The sequence below is a fragment of the Planococcus citri genome, chromosome 1, assembly GCF_950023065.1.
Source record: "Planococcus citri chromosome 1, ihPlaCitr1.1, whole genome shotgun sequence".
Classification (NCBI taxonomy): domain Eukaryota; kingdom Metazoa; phylum Arthropoda; class Insecta; order Hemiptera; family Pseudococcidae; genus Planococcus; species Planococcus citri.
Window position 1 is genome coordinate 80,808,433 of NC_088677.1, and position 20,332 is coordinate 80,828,764.

At 33.1% G+C, this 20,332-nt stretch overlaps 3 protein-coding genes across 3 annotated transcripts in view; 1 reads left to right on the forward strand and 2 right to left on the reverse strand.

The window, feature by feature from the left end:
- The window catches only part of LOC135837334 (uncharacterized), a 32,194-nt gene extending 18,209 nt beyond the window's left edge, over window positions 1-13,985 (forward strand). The window contains exon 12 of the mRNA XM_065352573.1: window positions 12,761-13,985. The gene's annotated coding sequence lies outside the window, so the exon portion shown is untranslated. The remainder of the gene's footprint in view (window positions 1-12,760) is intronic.
- The window catches only part of LOC135837357 (uncharacterized), a 288,834-nt gene that overhangs the window by 13,635 nt on the left and 254,867 nt on the right, over window positions 1-20,332 (reverse strand). The window lies entirely within an intron of this gene.
- Window positions 2,816-4,663, reverse strand: LOC135837368 (uncharacterized). Its single transcript, XM_065352613.1, has 2 exons — window positions 4,423-4,663; window positions 2,816-4,141 (listed from the first exon to the last, which is right to left on the reverse strand). The coding sequence occupies exons 1-2, from the start codon at window positions 4,514-4,516 to the stop codon at window positions 3,195-3,197; spliced, it is 1,041 nt and encodes a 346-aa protein (XP_065208685.1). The 5' UTR covers window positions 4,517-4,663; the 3' UTR covers window positions 2,816-3,194.

The window sequence follows — 20,332 nt, forward strand, 5'->3', positions numbered from 1 at the left end:
CAACCTCTCGCTTTTTTAAAACATTTTCCAAAAAAAGGTTACTTTTTTACCAAAAAGTTGCAAAAAGTCTCACTCTTTCGACAAAAATTGCAAAAAAGTATCATTTTTTGCCAGAAAGTTACAAAAAGACTCGCTTTTAGGTAAAAATTGAATCTTACTTTTTTACCTTGGAATGCCAAAAATTGCCAAAAAGTGTCACTTCCATTGCTAAAAATTGTTGAAAAATTTCAAATTTCATTTTTTTTTTGGTCAAAAATTACTGAAAATTGTCGCGTTTTTGGTGAAAATTCCGAAAAATTTCAATTCTTAAAAGTTGCTTTTCTGCTACATAAAAGCTCAGTTTCTTTTGCTAAAATTGTAAAAATCTTACTTTTTTGTTAGAAATTGTCAAAAATTTTCACTTTCAACGTCAAGTCAAAAATTGCCAAAAAGTTGAGAAATAATCTCACTTTTCTGCAAAAAATTTCGAAAAAGTATAATTTTTTGCCAGCAATTGACTAAAATTGCTAAAAAGTCTTTTTTTACATACTTTCTCAATGAATAGCGCTTTTTGATCAAAAGTTGTGAAAGTTCAAAGCTTTGAGCTTTTATAACTTTTGATTAAATAGTGCTAGAGCTTTGGCGGAAAAACGAGGTTGTAGAGAAGAAAGAATAGATCGTTTTTCATGTTTCAAACACCTATGTGCTCGATCAAATTCTCGAGTTATAAAAGTTCAAAGTTTCAAGGTTACACAATTTTTTTACATTTAAATTAAAATATCTTGAAATTTTGATCGAGCACATGGGTGTTTGAAGCATGAAGAATGATCTACTGTTTCTCCTCTACAAGCTAGTTTTTAATTCAAATCTGTAGCATTAACCATTCAAAAGTTATTCAATAAAAACTAACTATAAGAAGAGAAGAAGACAATGAAGCAGTAATTGCCTCTTTTTGTGACGTCACCAAACCAGTGCTATGGCCTTCTGGAGGTGTTGACTTTATGTTAGACGTGTTTGTAATCAGCCAATATTTTCGAGTGTTGCATCATCCACTTTCAACTATCATTTTAATATGACCAGTATTGAAATAACAATTAATTAAAGATGAAACATTCTTTTTATATTTTACGATAAAATTAATAGGTAAATTCTGAAATATTTTATCTACTTTAATTTTTTTCGAGAAGTAATATATTCTAAAGCATACTGAATTTAATGACGCTAATGTTTTAATGTACCTACTACCTACATAAATAGAGGAACTAACATGTATGATTGTATGATGTAAAGCGAATAACTTCGGTCTCGCATTGTAGTCTGGGTAGCTCAGTTGGTAGAGCACTAGGAACGATTATTCAGTTTGCGCTATAGCATATACATTGGAAAATCCTCGTTTCTTGACCTAGGGGTCCAGGGTTCGAGTCCCTGTCCAGGCAAAATTTTTTTTTTGAAATAATGATTGTGGAATGAAAACTAACAACCGTGGTTCACGAATTTCTTAATTTAATTTAATTTTCATAGATTTCTACGATTAAATCTGTAGGTAAGGTAGGGTTACATACTCGATATATTTGATATTGTGAAGATTAAGGCGGATCGTGAGAAAAAATATCGGAGGATTTTGACCAAATTCAGTGGAGACGTTCATTTTGAGTTGAAAGTTACTCAGAAAAAATATTAGATCCAAAGGTGCCTATGAAGGGATAGATGAATGGGTTCTCAAAGAGGGGGCATTTTCGAAAAAATCTTGGTTTTTTCGCTCCAGTTCCTGCTCAACCTGATTTAGGAAAACTTTTCCAGTTATTAAAGGTAGTGTTTGAGATCCTGCGTCAAACTAGGCCATGATATCAAAGTCCAAGACCAGTTTTGGGGTTCTACTGAGCAGTTGAAAATTCGCAAATCGACCATTTTTGAGTAAATTTGTGTCTTGAAAATTTTTTTTCCTGAAATATTTCGCATTAATCGAGTCAAAATATATTTTGAGCATTTCTGAAGAATTTTGTGTGTAAAATTGGATCATAATTTTGAGGGTTTAGATTTTTTGAAAAAGACCATGCGATCTAATGAGCTGAAATTTCAATAGAAATTAATTCAAATATTTCGACGAAAATGATTTTTGAAAATGTATCATGTGAAAGCTATCAAAACTTCCTTTGTGCATTTTTGAAAAATTTTGTGCCCCAATATTGAGTCAATATTTCGAGCAGTAATGAAAAAGTCTCCAGCGACATATCAAGATGGGCCTCGTGTAGAAAATCTAACGAGTACCTACCGCTATAACCAAAATTAACTAAAAATTTAAAAAATAAGTTGATAAATTGATTTTACTTCGAAGTTTTTAACATTTGAAATTTTCAAGAGGCGTTGAAAGAATTACATTTTTAGGATTCGACCCTTCCAGTCGCTCATTTATTTCAAAATTAGTGTTTGGAAAAACACTGAGAAATTGAATCGAAAAAAATGAATGATATTCACTTTCGTTTCATCTCATCTTCGAATTAAAGAAAACTCATGTCACACCATCTCTCATTCTGGATTCAAGTTTGACAATACATTTATCCATCACAGAATACATCGAATGGTATTTCTGCATTTTTTTTTTCATAACACGATTTTAAATTATACGCTACTTTCTAATTCTATACTCGTCAATATGAACTTGCTCACGATAAAGTTCTACTTATCAAAACTTGGTGTGATTTTCCGTATATAAATTTAACTACCTTTCAAACTCAGCTCTTCTTTCTTCCCTCATGAAAAAATATAAACTCGAATACAGCACGAAAGAAATAAAATGAAAAAAATAGTACATTTATCAAATCAAAATAACGCACGAAACGAATCGAAAACTATAATTTATCTGCGTTACCAATCGATTTTTCTTTGCATCTTTTATCTCCATGATGAGCTAATTGTTGATAACATAGGTAAAAGATTTAAGATTAAACAATAAAATTGGCCAAGCCCTTCAAAAACATTCATTTGAATAAAATTAACTCTTTTTTGGAGGATATTTTTCGAGTCCCTCAGCTGCGCCACACGGCTAGCCCGGCAGCGTTAGGACCACGCGGTTATGACTGATTTACAGAAACGGTCACGGAGCCAAAGGGGACCTATAGGAAACTACTGGAGACGTTTCTGTTGCCTACCGATCCGAAAAGAAGGCGCAAACACACTTCAAAACTTTGCGCGTTTCTCAAAACACACTTTTTGCACTAAGACCAATTCCCGTAGAGCACGTAACTCAAGTCGATTTTATCCTGAACTTCTGCTTCAGAAAGTCCAACTATTCCGGCTATCTCTTCTGCTGTAAAGTCGTTCTTGATACCCCAGTTTATCACTCTTTTATACACTTCTTCTTTAGCTATTTTCCTCCCTATTTCCATTCCTTTTTTCATCCCTATTTCTCTGCCTTTTTCGCGAGCTTCTTCTCTAGCAAAATCTAGCTCGCCGTGTAAGAGCCAACAGGAATCCCTGAGTTGGTCGTACTGATCATTTTCAGCCGAGGTCCAGGTTAACTGATTACTCGCTTGCAGGGCCGACATGATCCAATCATCAGTTTCCGTAAGGTTATCGAGGATCTGTACGTATAAACTGTTCTCATAATCGTGTAAGAGAAAATAAGCGAATTTCTCGAGGTCTGTATGAAGTTGTTTGTGAGATTTCAGTCCTTTCTTCTTCAATTTATCGAGTTCCACGTACGTAAATTTCATTTCACTGATATCTATTTCACCGGTTTTTCGGTCCATCAGCGCATGTTTTGAGATGAAATGCTCCTTCTCAGGGAATAAATCGATATTCGTGAATTCTAACGAGTATACAGGTCTTAATGCATCATACATGTTCGGTTCGAATTTCATTCCGTCTAATTGACTGGAATATGCCTTTGACGCGAAATATACGGATCTTGACAGGCAGCTTTTCACTTTTGACAGATGCATCTCGATAATCACCGAACGATTATCCGAAGTTTTGCAGTAGATGTCGAACGCGAACATATGGCCGGTGGCATATCGAGGATCGATAATATTTTGTGTCACATTCAAAATATCGCTGAAATTCTCTTCAAATGCTGAATTGATAATTGGTAGGAGTACATCTTTCTTATTAATTATCTTTTGAAAAACGAAACCGCCTTTTGGATCTCGCACGTTCATATCATCTGAAAAAAAATCAATCAATGTTCTTAATTTGCCAAGTTATAGCTTATAAGAAGTGTACTGAAAGGTGAACTGATTTTGATCGTTTCCAAATTTTTTCATGTAAATGGGAAAGAGTTCACAATAAGGTTGGAAATATTTTTTGTGCATGTTAGTATAGCAAAAGCAATACGTAGGTGGAGAACTTTTTATAAAAAATTGCAGTAAATCCAAACAAAAAACTACTTTGAAGACATAATACATACTCGATTATTACGTGTGATGTTCAAGTAGGTATACTTACTATAAGATAATTTTTCTGCTGCTGCGTCTGCTGCTAACCATGAGCAATACCATATTGTGGTAATAAATAAAAGATTTCTATTGATGAGAGTCATTTCATCTAACGTAAGAAGTACTACCAGTTACGATGGTTCTTGCAGTTTGTCTGTATACTCAAATCCGTTAAAGATTTCGTGGTTTATTAGAATTATTACCTTTCATTTTATTAAATTTACTTCCTTTTTTGATAGATTGCCGTTCGCCCGTGTTTTTCTTCGGTTTACACATAGATAACTCTTGAAAGAAGGAAATAGGGTGAGGGGGATAGTTTAGGAAGCGTTCTTCGAAATTTTGAATATTTAATTGATTACGATTTCGAAATCCGATATCAATCACGTGGTACCTTACCTATGACGTAATGGTAGTAGACTTCAAAAATATTCATTCTCCTTTCACTTTTTATTTGTAAACCATGAAGATTACAAATTAAATTATTCTTGGCTCTTTTACCTTCTCTCAAGAGCATACAGGGCACGTGTTATATAAACACGAAATATCAACAATGATCTATCAATCACTGACAGGGTGTCCTCAAGCCTCGAAAACCTGGAAAAGTCAGGGAATTTGGTCGGTCTGGAAAAGTCGGGGAAAAGTCAGGGAATTTTGGAATTTACAGCATTTTTACTCAAAAGTCAGGGAATAATTTTGTGAATGATTACTTCAAACAGATTTTTCCATTTCTCCTAATAGTCCGGCATATGACGATAGGAGTAATTGCACACCCCCCCCCCCCCGGCCGATCCTCCGGGACAACTTTTTTCTCAAAGGGGACATCTTAAGGAATATTTTAAAGCAAACTTGCCCTAAAAAAAGTTGGCCTTAGTTCAAAGTGGCGGCCATTCGCGGATTTTGCGTTTCAACATAGGACTTGCACGAAATTTTTCAAACTTTACAAGGGTAGATCGAAAGATCATGCAAAAATTTATCACCTGTCAAAATTTCAAGTGCTAAAGTGCGTTTTTCGATTTTTGGTGAATTTTTGAAAATCGAATTTAGGCCAAAAATGAGGGGAAAAATCAAAATTTTACCAAATTGACCAAGAAAGCTGAAATTTGGGATATACCCTATTTTCGACATGCCAAATCGATTGGAAACGGTTTCAACCCGTTTTGAGCAGTTCTGGAGCCTCCAGAGGTTTTATGAAACTCGAAATTCCCACAAAATTCCATCAAATTGGAGTTGTAAAGCTGAAATTTATTCTAAAAACTAATTTCAATACGCCACGAAGTACTGTAGGTGAATTTCAAGTCGCTTTGGTGCTTCTAGCGACTTTTTTGAAAATTACTGGAGCCTCCAGCAGATTTTTGAAACTTTAAATTTTCACAAATTTCATCAAATGAAGATGAAAAGTTGAAATTTACTCTACACTCCAATTTTAACACCATCTGAAGACGACTTCAGGTGGGTTCAAGTCTTTTTAGAGCCTCCAGCGACTTTTTTGAAAATTACTGGAGCCTCCAGTAGATTTTTGAAACTTGAAACTTGAAATTTCCCCAACATTACTTTATCAAATGGAGTTGGTAAGCTGAAATTTACTTCGCAGACTACATGGTGGTTTCAAATAGTTTTGAAGCTTCCAGCTACCTTTAGGAAATTTCAATTTTCCAAAAACATGTCATACAACCTTTCAAAAAGTCGCTGGAGGCTCCAAAATGAGTTTAAATCCACCAGCAGTCCACTTCGTAACGTATTGAAATTAGTTTGCAGAATGAATTTCGACTCTCCACCTCAGTTTGATGAAATTTTGGGGAAATTTCAAGGATCAAAAATCTACTGGAGGCTCCAGTAATTTTCAAAAAAGTCGCTAGAAGCCCGAAAATGACTTGAACCCACCTGAAGTCGTTTTCCGAGGGTGTTAAAATTGGAGTGTAGAGTAAATTTCAACTTTCCATCTCCATTTAATAAAATTTTGTGAGAATTTGAATTTAAAGTTTCAAAAGTCTGCTGGAGGCTCCAGTAATTTTCAAAAAGTCGCTGGAAGCTTCAAAATGACTTGAAATTCACCTGCAGTACTTCGTAGCGTATTGAAATTAGTTTTTAGAATAAATTTCAGCTTTACAACTCCAATTTGATGGAATTTTGTGGGAATTTCGAGTTTCAAAAACCTGCTGGATGCTCCAGAACTGCTCAAAACGGGTTGAAACCGTTTCCAATCGATTTGGCATGTCGAAAATAGGGTATATCCCAAATTTCAGCTTTCTTGGTCAATTTGGTAAAATTTTGATTTTTCCCCTCATTTTTGGCCTAAATTCGATTTTCAAAAATTCACCAAAAATCGAAAAACGCACTTTAGCACTTGAAATTTTGACAGGTGATAAATTTTTGCATGATCTTTCGATCTACCCTTGTAAAGTTTTGAAAAAAACTATGACACATGTCGATTTTATTCACGCTATATTTTGAAAATTATCAATTATAACCGTACGTTTCGGCACTCTCGTTGCCTTCTTCAGCGGTAGAAACAAGACTGAAAGTATAACACAATTACGCAAGTACAGAACATAGATGAAACGCAGTACATAGATAAAAAGATGAATGAGACTAGAAAAGACAGGAAAATTCCACACCACCTCAACCTATAACCAGACGATAAATTTCGTTAAAATTAGACAAATCAGTCCTGAAATTGATCGCATTTTTGGCCTGATTGATAAAAATACATTCGAGAATTCGTCTTTTTAGGGTGTTTTTTTCAAAAGCCAAAATTTTAGTATTGTCAAAATCAAAATTATGCCCTGTCATTTTCGAATGTTCGCACAGAGCAGTAGATGTTTTTGAATTACGTACATCGTATTTGTGCCTGTAAAGACGATTCGATAGGTAGGTACCTGTCTCGCCAATATATACGCTATCACATTGACTACATTTTATAGAATAAACCACATTACTACATTTAAGTTTTTCATTGGTATCTTTGAGTTTAGAGTAAAATTTAAATTTATTACTATTGCAATTTTTGGCAGCAATTCTGGTGGAATCACTATTCACTATGTGTTTAATTCTGTTGAAGTACCTACCTATATATGGTATGGAGAAATATTTAATGCTAGGTTTATCAATAATATTGTCAACATTAGGAGTATTCTGATTAAAATTATAGTAACCATATTCGAAAAGTTGTTTAGCTACAATTTTAGGGAAATTGTTATCCTTAAGAATATTCAGAAACTGAGCCTTAATATCAGCATGAAATTTAGAAGATGTGAGTCTCAACATACGATTGAGGAGATTTTTAGCTGTGTTAAGTTTGTAATGTTTAGGTTGAAACGACAGATAATTAATCATACGATGAGATTTCGTGGGTTTTCTGTAATACTTAGTAGAAAATTTATTGTCTTCCAGGTTTTTGTAGAAACTGAGCAAAATAATTGTATCAATTTTTTGGATTTCACTGTCTACAAAAACCTGGAAGACAATAAATTTTCTACTAAGTATTACAGAAAACCCACGAAATCTCATCGTATGATTATTTATCTGTCGTTTCAACCTAAACATTACAAACTTAACACAGCTAAAAATCTCCTCAATCGTATGTTGAGACTCACATCTTCTAAATTTCATGCTGATATTAAGGCTCAGTTTCTGAATATTCTTAAGGATAACAATTTCCCTAAAATTGTAGCTAAACAACTTTTCGAATATGGTTACTATAATTTTAATCAGAATACTCCTAATGTTGACAATATTATTGATAAACCTAGCATTAAATATTTCTCCATACCATATATAGGTAGGTACTTCAACAGAATTAAACACATAGTGAATAGTGATTCCACCAGAATTGCTGCCAAAAATTGCAATAGTAATAAATTTAAATTTTACTCTAAACTCAAAGATACCAATGAAAAACTTAAATGTAGTAATGTGGTTTATTCTATAAAATGTAGTCAATGTGATAGCGTATATATTGGCGAGACAGGTACCTACCTATCGAATCGTCTTTACAGGCACAAATACGATGTACGTAATTCAAAAACATCTACTGCTCTGTGCGAACATTCGAAAATGACAGGGCATAATTTTGATTTTGACAATACTAAAATTTTGGCTTTTGAAAAAAACACCCTAAAAAGACGAATTCTCGAATGTATTTTTATCAATCAGGCCAAAAATGCGATCAATTTCAGGACTGATTTGTCTAATTTTAACGAAATTTATCGTCTGGTTATAGGTTGAGGTGGTGTGGAATTTTCCTGTCTTTTCTAGTCTCATTCATCTTTTTATCTATGTACTGCGTTTCATCTATGTTCTGTACTTGCGTAATTGTGTTATACTTTCAGTCTTGTTTCTACCGCTGAAGAAGGCAACGAGAGTGCCGAAACGTACGGTTATAATTGATAATTTTCAAAATATAGCGTGAATAAAATCGACATGTGTCATAGTTTTTTTCAATATTTCGCCTTGTCACGCGTAATAATTCTACTCCTTTTAACTTGTAAAGTTTGAAAAATTTCGTGCAAGTCCTATGTTGAAACGCAAAATCCGCGATTTCGGCTGACCTGTCAATCAAAATGGCCGCCACTTTGAAGTAAGGCCAACTTTTTTTTAGGGCAAGTTTGCTTTAAAATGTTCCTTAAGATGTCCCCTTGAGAAAAAAGTTGTCCCGGAGGATCGGCCGGGGGGCGGGTGCAATTACTCTTATTTTCATATGCCGGACTATAATGAAAAAAATTACCTTCGATTACTTTTTCGCGTGTCTCTTTTGTCAAAAATTTCCAAATTCCCAAAAAGTGTTGGTTTTTTGCAAAAATTGTTGAAGTCAAGTTATAAGTGTGTCATTATGTCATTAAACAATCTTAATTTTTTGCAAATTTGCTAAAATGTTTCGCTCTTTTGCTTAAAAAAAATGGCTAAGAAGTCCCGCCTTTTTCTGAAATTATTATCAAAGTCTCGTATTCTGCCAAAAATAGTTAAAAGTCTAGCTTTTATCCTAAATTGTCAAGAATTTTCTTTCATTTTTTTTGTGCAAAAAATCGCTAAAAATTGTGTTGTTTTTTCGCACTCGAAAACTCTCACTCTCCAATAATCGCTCAAATGTGTCATTTTTCCGCCAGAAATTGCTAAAAAAAAACCTTTTTTTTGCTGAAATGGTCAAAAGTATTGTATTTTATTACCAGAACTCGCGAAAATTCTCAATTTTTGATCCGAAATTGCTAAAAAAAAACCGTTTTTTTTTTAAATCAAAAAGTTGAAAAATTTTTTTAGGTCAATTTTTTTTGGCAAAAATTGGGAAAAGGATTGTTTTTGGCAGTAGTTATTACCAAAATGTTTTGCTTTTTGCTGAAATTGACCAAGTTTCTATCGAATTTCATTTTTTTTTAGATTTTGATTAAAAACGAAAAGTTCTTATTATGCAGTAAAATGTATTGCCCACGTTTTTTCACTTTTTTGGTTACTCTTGTGAGATTTTTAGGTGACTAAAGTCAATTTTTTTCTGAAAAAATGAGTACGAGCCCTGTAATTTAAAAAAATTATTGAATAAATTTGAAAAATGTTGACATTAACCCTTAAAGGCCCATTGAATTGTGACTCACAGTCCACCCCGCCCCTTAAAACAATTTCAGAAACGATGATGTTTGAAAAAATTTGCCCCCCCCACACCACCTGACTGTATGTGTAATTCATTTTTCAAGGGTTTGGAAAATTTTAGAAAGGAGGAGTTGCGATAAGGTCATTTTTTGGCACCAGCTAGTTATCGACTGAACCACTTTTAAAATGTTGTAATAAATGTCCCAAATACGAATCCGTGGTTGGTTAACCCAAAATGCCTGGTTTTTTTTGGGCTCCAGGGGTTCCCAAAGTTGTGAATAACAAAATAGTTTTAGGAACCACTGAGTATTATTTTCAAAAGCTTTTTTAGCGTAAAATATCGGTTTGAACCCGATAAACGTTATGCGAGGAGATTTTTCTATTTTCAACCCTTGGAGACAAAAATTGGGGGGTTTTGATTTTTTGGAAATTTTGGAACCACAATTTTGGACCGACCCCTTCGAACCTCGCTGAAAAGCTTTTTACAGTTTATTAGTATTTGAAAGACCTCCATCCTACAAAATTTTGAGCTCAGTAAAAATTTTCGCTGGTACTCAAAATCCAAATTTCCAATTTTTCATAATTTCGATATTTTGGGAACCCCTGGAAAACTAGAAACCTGCGATTTGCGCCAAACGTAATGTTTTGAGGTATATATTCAATAATCTGGATGAAAAAGTTGAATTAAGCCTACTGTATATTCGTAATTTTGGAACTTTTTATATTAGAGCCCCCTCCCACTTTAGACACCCCTGAAAAAAGACGTTTGTGCATATTTTTTCTAATAAATTGAATAATTTACGTTTGAAACACACTAGCAAGTGCTCGATAATTTATAATTTGATTTTTCCTGTAACTTTCAAAATAGAGCTATTTTAGGTCAAATTCTGGCATTTTTACTTCGTTGGAATCATGAAATCGTTATTTTAACGTCTTTTCGAATAGTTAAATCTCAGAATTTGATCCAAAATAGCTCAATTTTGAAAGTTACAGGAAAAATCATATGAAAAATTATCGAGCACGTGCTAGTGTGTTTCAAATATAAATTCTTCAACTTATTTGAAAAAATATGCACAAACGCCATTTTTAGGGGTGCCTAAAATGGGGGGCTCTAAAAAAAGGGTTCAAAATTACGAATATACAGGGAGCTTAATTCAACTTTTTCATCAGAATACTCGAATATACACCTCAAAACGTTACGTTTGACGCAAATCGCAGGTTTCTAGTTTTCCAGGGGTTCCCAAAATATCGAAATTACGAAAAATTGGAAATTTGGATTTTTGAGTACCAGCGAAAATTTTTATTGAGCTCAAAATTTGGTAGGATGGAGGTCTTTCAGATACTAATAAACTGTAAAAAACTTTTTAGCGGTGTTCGAAGGGGTCGGTCCAAAATGGTGGTTCCAAAATTTTCAAAAAATTAAAACCCCCAATTTTTGCCCCCCCCAGGGTCGAAAATAGAAAAATCTCCTCGCATAACGTTTATCGGGTTCAAAGCGATATTTTACGATGACAAAGTTTTTGAAAATAATAATCAGTGGTTCCTAAAATTATTTTGCTATTCACAACTTTGGGAACCCCTGGAGCCCAAAAAATGGTCATTTTGGGTTAACTATAACCACGGATTCGTATTTCGTACATTTATTACAACATTTTAAGAGTGGTTGAGTCGATAACTAGCTGGTGATAAAAAATGGCCTTATCGCAACTCCTCCTTTGGGAAAATTTGACGAGTTGACTTCATAAATAATTTACGAGGAAATGTTCTTTTTTTCTCTCCTAAAAATGACCAAATATTTATGTCGAAAAAATCTGAATTTTTAAATCAGTGGAGTGTGGAAAAATTCACTATGAAAGTAGTACAACTTTCAGGATTTTTTGGGATGATAAATAATATGAGATGAAATTACGAGGATGAATATTTCTGAAGTCTACTACCATTACGCCATAGTAGGGATGTGTGATTTATGAAAAATTCCAAATGGGTCGTTGCAACTAAAATAGGTAATTGTTAGTCATTTCAAGAAAATTCGATACATTCAATTTCTCCTTAATCTAGGAGATAGATATCACGTAATTGATCTCGGATTTCGAAATCGTTATCAGTTAGATATTCAAACGCTTCATGAAGTATCCTCCTCCCCCTATTTCCTTCGTTCAAGATCAAGAGTCATCTAAATTGAAGAAAACACGCGCCAACGGAAATCTATCAGAAAAGGAAGTAAATTTATCAAAAGTGAAGATAATTCTAATCAACCACGAAACCTTTTAAGAACTTTTTGAGGACTTGCTTACAGACAAAGTGCAAAAACCATCGTGACTGGTAGTACTTTTACGTTAGATGAAATGACTCTCATCGGTAAAAATCTTTTATTTATTACCACAATATGGTATTGTTCATTGATAGCAGCAAGTTCAGAAGCAGCAGCACCGCACGGAGGGCAAAAGACAACTAAAGAAAAAACACCTTCTGGTAAGTACTTAACCATTCGTATGTATAATTATCGCATATGTAATCAAAGTAGTTTTTTTTGTTTGGATTTACTGCAATTTTTCATTATAAAAGTTTTCCATAGTAGTTCTCACTTACCTACCTATTGCTCTTATTATACCAACTGCAGAAAAAATATTTTTAACCTATCGAGACCGCTTTCCCATTTACATGAAAAAATTTGGAAACGATTAAAATCTGTTCACCTTTCATTACACTTCTTATACTCGTAAGTTATAAGTAACTTGGCAAATGAACGTTGATTGATTATTTTTTTTCAGGTGATATGAAACTGCTGGATCCAAAAAATGGCTTCGTTTTTGAAAGGATAATTAATAAGAAAGATGTACTCCTACCTGTTGTCAATGCTGCATTTCAGGAGAATTTCACCGATATTTTGACTGTGACAAAAAATACTATCGATCCTCAACATACCGTCGGTCATCTAGTTGCGTTTGACATTCACTGCAAAACTTCAGATAACCGTTCGGTGATTATCGAGATACAACTGTCAACCGTGAAAAGCTCCCTGGCAAGATCCGTATATTTCGCGTCGAAGGCATATTCCAGCCAATTAGACGGAATGAAATTCAAACCAAACATGTACGATGTATTAAAACCTGTATACTCGTTGGAATTCACAAATTTCAATTTATTCCCCGAGACGGAGCATTTCATCTCGAAACATGCGCTGATGAATCAAAAAACCGGTGAAATAGATATCAAAGAAATGAAATTTACGTACGTGGAACTCAATAAGTTGAAGAAGAAAGGAGTGAAATCTCATAAACAACTCGTTACAGATCTCGAAAAATTCGCTTATTTTCTCTTAAACGATTTGGAGAATTGTTCATACGTACAGATCCTCGGTAACCTTACGAAGACTAATGATTGGATCATGTCGGCCTCACAAGCCAGAAATCAATCAACCTGGACCCAATCTGAGATTGATCAGTTCGTCCAACACGAGGATTCCCGTTGGATCTTAAACGACGTGGTAGATTGCGCTGGAGAAGTAGCAAAGAAAGAAGGCAAGGAAGAAGGCAGGAAAGAAGCTATGGAAGAATGGAATAAACGAGTGATAAACAACTGTATAAAGAAAAAATTTTCTGCGAAAAAGATAGCCAAATTATTCGGGCTTTCCGAAACAGAAGTCAAGGCTCAAATTGACCAACTTAATATTCCTCATCCGGAGCAAAAATGCTTAAAAAGGCCGAAAAACTGAAATGTGTAAGAATTGTGGATGAAAAACGTTTTTCTTACAACTTTCCGGTGAATTTTTTGACAGTTTTCTCGAAAAAAAAATCGAAAAATGAGTGTAAAGAATCATTAAAAACCGTGTTTTGCTCGTGAAATGTGTAAATATGTACTTTAAATTTTTTTTATCGTTGTTTGAAATTCATTTTATTGTTATTTTTACAAATGTACTCCATATTACTTGTAACTTCTTGAAAATTGTTAATTATGAACTTTTTTTGTTCAAAAATTAAAAATACTAAAAATAATTCTTCGCGCACATAATTATTTCCAAGGATGGTAAATGTTTGAATTTTTTAGTGTCACCAAAATTATAATTTTTCTATCAATTTCTCTACATTTAAGAAGGGTTCAAGTTTTGTGTACCCCCATATTATCTATCATGCATACGCTAGTAGAAAATATCGCTCGTTTAAAGCCCAAAAAAGTGATTTGAAGGTTTATCATTGTTTTTTTGAATCACCAAACCTCAAATTGGAACACTTTTAATACCTATTTATTTTATACTTAAAATTTTTCAGGCAGTTAGCTTTAAAAAACAATAGAAATATGGGTGTTGAATTAAACTAAGAAATTAGGAAATTAATTAATTAGTTATTTTTCTCGACGATGATATCAAAAATGCAGGATGTCTTAACCGTCCTACAAGCACTGCTTTTGTCCTGCTTTTTGACGATGTGTCCTGCAAGTTAAGGAGTTGTTTTACTATTTTTCACCAATTTTATCAAAAAGTCTTGATTTTTTACCAATCAGACTTCTTCTTTTCAATTCGTTTTCTTGTTTTGTAGAATTTTGATAAAATTTGGTTTATTTTCCCATCGGATTGATGAAAAAATTTTGTGTAAAAATAGTCTTTAGCAGGTGCAAAATACAAAAATTTTCCTCTTTCCTTTCTTTTCTCGGCTGTAAATTATTTTTGAAAACCTGTAATGCAGATTTTTGTCGCGAATTTTTTTCAAATTTTTTGGAATCATCAAATTCTTAGAAAAATTACATTTTTTTGTTCTGTATGGTATTTTTTAGAATTATGAATTTTTGAACGTTCAAGTTTGCCAGAAATCGCAAAATTCTCACCATGCTGCCCCAAATTGCCAAAAAATCAAAAAATAATTTTTCAAATCAAAAAGTGTTTCTTTTTGGACAAAAATTGCATAAAAGTGTCATTTTTTGGACACTTGCCAAAAAGTTCTGCTTTGCTAAAATTGTACCTTACAATTTTGGAATAAATTTCGACCATTTGACAATTTTTTCAAAAAACTACTTCTTGAGAATTTGGAAAAAAAAAACATTGCAACTTTTCGTTAACATGCCAAAAATTGGCATTTTGACAATTTTAAATTTGGCAAAAACAGAATTTTCTTGGGCAATCTTGGCAAGAGCAAAACTGCTTGGCGATTTTGGCAAAAATTGGCCCTTTTTGACACGTTTATCAAAAATGAACACTTTTTTGATAGTTTTTACTTTTCACAAAAAAACTGTACCTAATTATTTGGCAATTTCGACAAAAAAAACAGGACTTTTTAGGCAGTTTTGACAAAAATTAGCCATTTTTGACAATTTTACTAAAAGTGGACCCTTTTGATTATTTTGATAAAAAAAAACTGGGATTTTTTGATCATTTTGACAAAAATAGCTGCTTTTTTTGGCAATTTCGGCAAAAAAACAGGACTTTTTAGGCAGTTTTGACAAAAATTAGCCATTTTTGACAATTTTACTGAAAATGGACCCTTTTGATTAAAAAAAACTGGGATTTTTCGATCATTTTGACAAAAATAGCTGCTTTTTTGGCAATTTTGACAAGAACAGAACTGCTTGGCGATTTGGGCAAAAATTGGACCTTCTTGACGTTTTTATCAAAAATTAGACTTTTTTGACATTTTCATCAAAAATTGGACCTTTTTGACATTTTTATGAAAAATGATACTTTTTGACAGTTTTTACAGAAAAACCAAATTTTTTGGCAATTTTGGCAAAGAAAACAGGACTTTTTATGGACAGTTTTGACAAAAATTAGCCCTTTTTGACAATGACAAAAAAAAGGGGAATTTTTTGATAATTTTGTTAAAAACAGCTGTTTTTTTGACAATTTCGACAAGAAAAGAACTGCTTGGCAATTTGGGCAAGAACCATTTTTGACAATTTTTTGAAACAGGATTTTTTTGGCAGTTTTGACAAACATTGGCATTTTTTGACAATTCTACTAAAATCTGACCCATTTCATTATTTCGTCAAAAAACGACTGTTTTTTGATAAATGTGGCAAATACTGTATTTTTTTGAGAAATCTTACCTAGAACAGAACTGTCTCATGATTTGGGCAAAAATTAGACCTTTTTGACGTTTTTATCAAAAATTAGACTTTTTTGACATTTTTATCAAAAAGTGGACCTTTTTGACATTTTTATGAGAAATGATAATTTTTGACAGTTTTTACAGAAAAATCGATTTTGGCAAAAAAAAAACAGGACTTTTTGGGCAGCTTTGACAAAAATTGGCCATTTTTGACAATTTTTACAGAGATACCAAATTTTTTGGCGATTTTGGCAAAAACAGCTGTTTTTTTTTGGCAATTTCGGCAAGAAAAGAACTGCTTGGCGATTTGGGAAAAAATTGGACCTTTCTGATATTTTTATCAAAAATGAACCATTTTTGACAATTTTTTGGCTATTTTGACAAAAACAGGATTTTTTTGACAGTTTTGACTAACATTGGCATTTTTTGACAATTTTGCTAAAATCAGACCCATTTCATTATTTTGACAAAAAAAGACTGTTTTTTGATAAATCTGGCAAATACTGTATTTTTTTGGGAAATCTTACCTAGAACAGAACTGTCTCATGATTTGGGCAAAATTGGACCTTTTTGACATTTTTATCAAAAATGAACACTATGACAGCTTTTACAAAAAAATCGTAATTTTTTGGAAATTTCGACAAAAATAGAATTTTTTAGGCACTTTTAACAAAAATTGGTATTATTTGACAATTTTATTAAAATTAAACCCTTTTGATTATTTTGACAAAAAAAAAACGGGGATTATTTGGCAATCTTGCCAAGAACAGATCTGCCTGGCAATTTTGGCAAAAATTGGACCTTTTTTGACAATTTTATCAAAAATGATGACTTTTTGGCAGTTTTTATGGAAAAACGACAATTTTTTGACAATTTTGGGCAAAACAGGATTTTTTGGACAGTTTTGACAAAGATTGCCTCTTTTTTACAATTTTATTAAAAATAGACCCTTTCGATTATTTTGACAAAAAACGACAATTTTTTGATAATTTTGGCAAAAAACAGTATTTTTCAGGTAGTTTTGACAAAAACTGCCCCTTTTTGACAATTTTACTATAAATTGACACTTTTGATTATTTTGACAAAAAACGGAGATTTTTTGATAACTTTGACAAAACCAGTAGGATTTTTTGGAAATTTTGGCAAGAACAGAACAGTTTGGCAATTTGGGCAAAAATTGGACCTTTTTGAAATACAAGTCAAAAATGTACACTTTGTGACAGTGTTTACAGAAAAATTGTAATTTTTTGGCAATTTTGACAAAAACCGGATTTTTTTAGACAGTTTTGACAAAAATGGACATTTTTTGACAATTTTACTAAAATTGGACTCTTTTGATTATTTTGACAAAAAAACAACAATTTTTCAATAATTTTGGCAAAAACTGTATTTTTATGGGAAATCTTGCCAAGAACAAGATTGCCTGACAATTTTGGTAAAAATTAGACCTTTTTGACAATTTTATCAAAAATGACGACTTTTTGACAGTTTTTATAAATAAAGGACAATTTTGTGACAATTTTGGCAAAAACAGATTTTTAGGCAGTTTTGTCGAAGATTTGCATTTTTAGACAATTTTACTAAAAATAGACCCCTCTGATTATCCTGACAAAAAAACGACGATTTTGTGACAATTTTGGCAAAAACCAGTAAGTATTTTTTGAGTAGTTTTGACAAAAATTGACCTTTTTTGACAATTAAGTATAGGTTCTCAAAATTGGACATTTCTTGACTATTTTTCCAAAAATCGGTGTTTTTTTCTTTTACAAAAATTGATACTTCTTTACAACTTTTTCAAAAGTTGACTTTTTTTACTTGAGCAAATTTGCCAAAAAAAAAAAAACATGACCTTATTAAGCATGTTTGGCAATCAATTATTTTTTTGATGTTTGGGTAAAATGATTGAAAATTAAATTAGAAAAATTTACGAAATTTTGCTATATTTTCTTATGAACTCCAAAATTGAGTTCGTCGCAGGTGAAAAAACAGGCTGGCGCAGAACACAGATACATTATACCTACGTACGAATATATCTACTCGTAAAATTTGCATAACCGCGTATTATCGCATCATTCGTATCGCACAATTCGAACGATATAACTTGTTGAACCGAAAAACCGACAAACTTTACAGCCCGTAATTGGAAAAAATCAATCATTTAAAAACTTCACGAGAGAAGCAAAACGCGACACAGAAAAAAAAATCGCTGGCAAATAGTCAAACAACGCCATTTATTCGCAATTCACTTCGATAAAAGGCGGAAGCGGATAGAAAAGCCATAAAACTCGCATTTTTAAGAGTCGTAAACGCGCGAGCAAAGGGGTAGATAGTTAAAAAAGTGATAAATACGAATCGAGCTTAAATTTTTATAAAATCAAGAGCACCTAATACGTACGTGTACTCGATACCACGGTGCTCGATAGCTGCCTATAATACAGAGTAAGGAGTGAGGAGGGCAGACGAGGTGAGTGAAGAGGAGGGAAATTAACGTAGAATTTTCAATATTTCTAATACCGCGCGCGGAAGCTTTCGATACTTAGCTTTATTAGCTTATATTATACTATTTTAGCATACTGGAGTTGGCCTGAGAACCGGATTATTAAAACAATACCAGCTTGTTATGCGAAGGTAATGAAGAGTAAAATGTTTTAACATGAAACCGATAAACTTTGTAATACGGCCAATGAAAAGTTACCATCGATTTTATCGCCATAGGTACCTATACAAGTACTCGTACGATGCGGTGGGCTTGGACGTTGCACTCTTGCAACATTTACTCGACTACCTGCCTAATACACGTGCACTTGTGCAGTTTAAAAGTTACAAATATCGTACTGCATCGGATATCCCACAAATTGTACTCATTGCTCACCACATGAATGCACCTCTGACCACTAAATCGACTCGACTGCGGACTGATATCACGATCGAGTGAACTTTATACGAAGTGAAAAAGCTCCAGATACCGAAAAAAAAATACGCACAAGTTGCAAATACAATACCATACCGGCAACTCAACAGATACGAGTACCAGGGTATAATAGCGATGAAGGTAAAATGGCAAAACGTTTTATAGTACGATGAAATAACATTACATTAAATTAATTGATCGCCGAAAGCTGCATTTAACGTGAACGAGAGGAGAGAAAGTACGAGTACAATGTACAATAATACCAACCTGTATAGTCCTACTGTAGGTATACTGGCTGGAAAATAAGGTAAAGAAGGTGGGGTACGTCTACGTAATTTTTCTATATACCGACCATGTTTCATTTTTTATTTCATCCATTTGTACCTACTACGTATATAAAATAAATTCTCGTATTTTGTTCACCACTCTACTCTGTACAGACGCAGCAGGGTAAATAGTGGCAGTCAATTTAACGAGCACATGTACCAGTCTACCCAAGGTATAGGTATTTTTCATTGTTCTGATGATAAAATACGATAAAGAACGCTTAAGAGATGGCAACGAATATTCGAAAAGACGTTAAAATATTACGCCACACTTTACGTATACTATCCCTACAGGACAAATGACACGGCTTTTCCAAGTCGCCTTTGCTGTCATATAATACATATTCCTCTTCTCGCTGCTGGCCCCTCTCTATCTACTATTTTTAGCTTCCGTGCGCGTATTTTTTTTTTCAGTAGTGTTGTTGTTTTCTGGGTACCTTTTTTTTTAGTGTATTTCATACTTTTAAAAAAGTATTAAAGAACGTATCGCCGCGTGACGCGGAGTTTGTTTATGAAAAGATTATCGAGAATGGGGCTTGGGGTTTTTTAGATGGTGTTTTTTTACGTGTAGAATCGATTTGGTGCGTTTAAAGGGGTGAAAAATGGATCAATTTGGTGAAAAGTTTAATCAAAGATGATGATGTTGTTTTGTGATGAAATGTGCATTTTATGAAATTGAACAAAGCAAACTCGATCTGATGAGGAATTACGATAAATGACAGAAAATGAATATTTACCTTATTTTGCAAAATTTCCACCTCGCACCTACTAAAGTTGTTATCTAGGGTGAGAAAATAATTCCCTATTTTTATTTTCCCCCCATCTGCTAAAAATTGGTGCCGATCCAGTCCCCCTCCCTTCAACAAGTTGAAAAATGGAAAAAAAATCAATTCATCATAATTCTTTGTTTCTGCGTTAGAATCTTTTAAAATGATACCCCTTCTCAAGAAACAACTTTCTTCGGATCTTCAAACCATATTGACCCCCTAATCCCCTATAGTAAGGAGCCCCTCGAAGTTGAAAAAATCACAAAAAATGAGAATAAATAAAAATCGGGGAATATTTGTG

What these genes read in the sequence shown, in the direction of transcription:
- LOC135837368 (XM_065352613.1), bottom strand. Translation starts at nt 4,516, where the DNA reads ATGACTCTCATCAATAGAAATCTTTTATTTATTACCACAATATGGTAT. An exon ending in AGCAGAAAAATTATCTTATA is followed by an intron (nt 4,142 to 4,422) that starts GTAAGTATACCT and finishes ATTTTTTTTCAG; the next exon opens with ATGATATGAACGTGCGAGAT.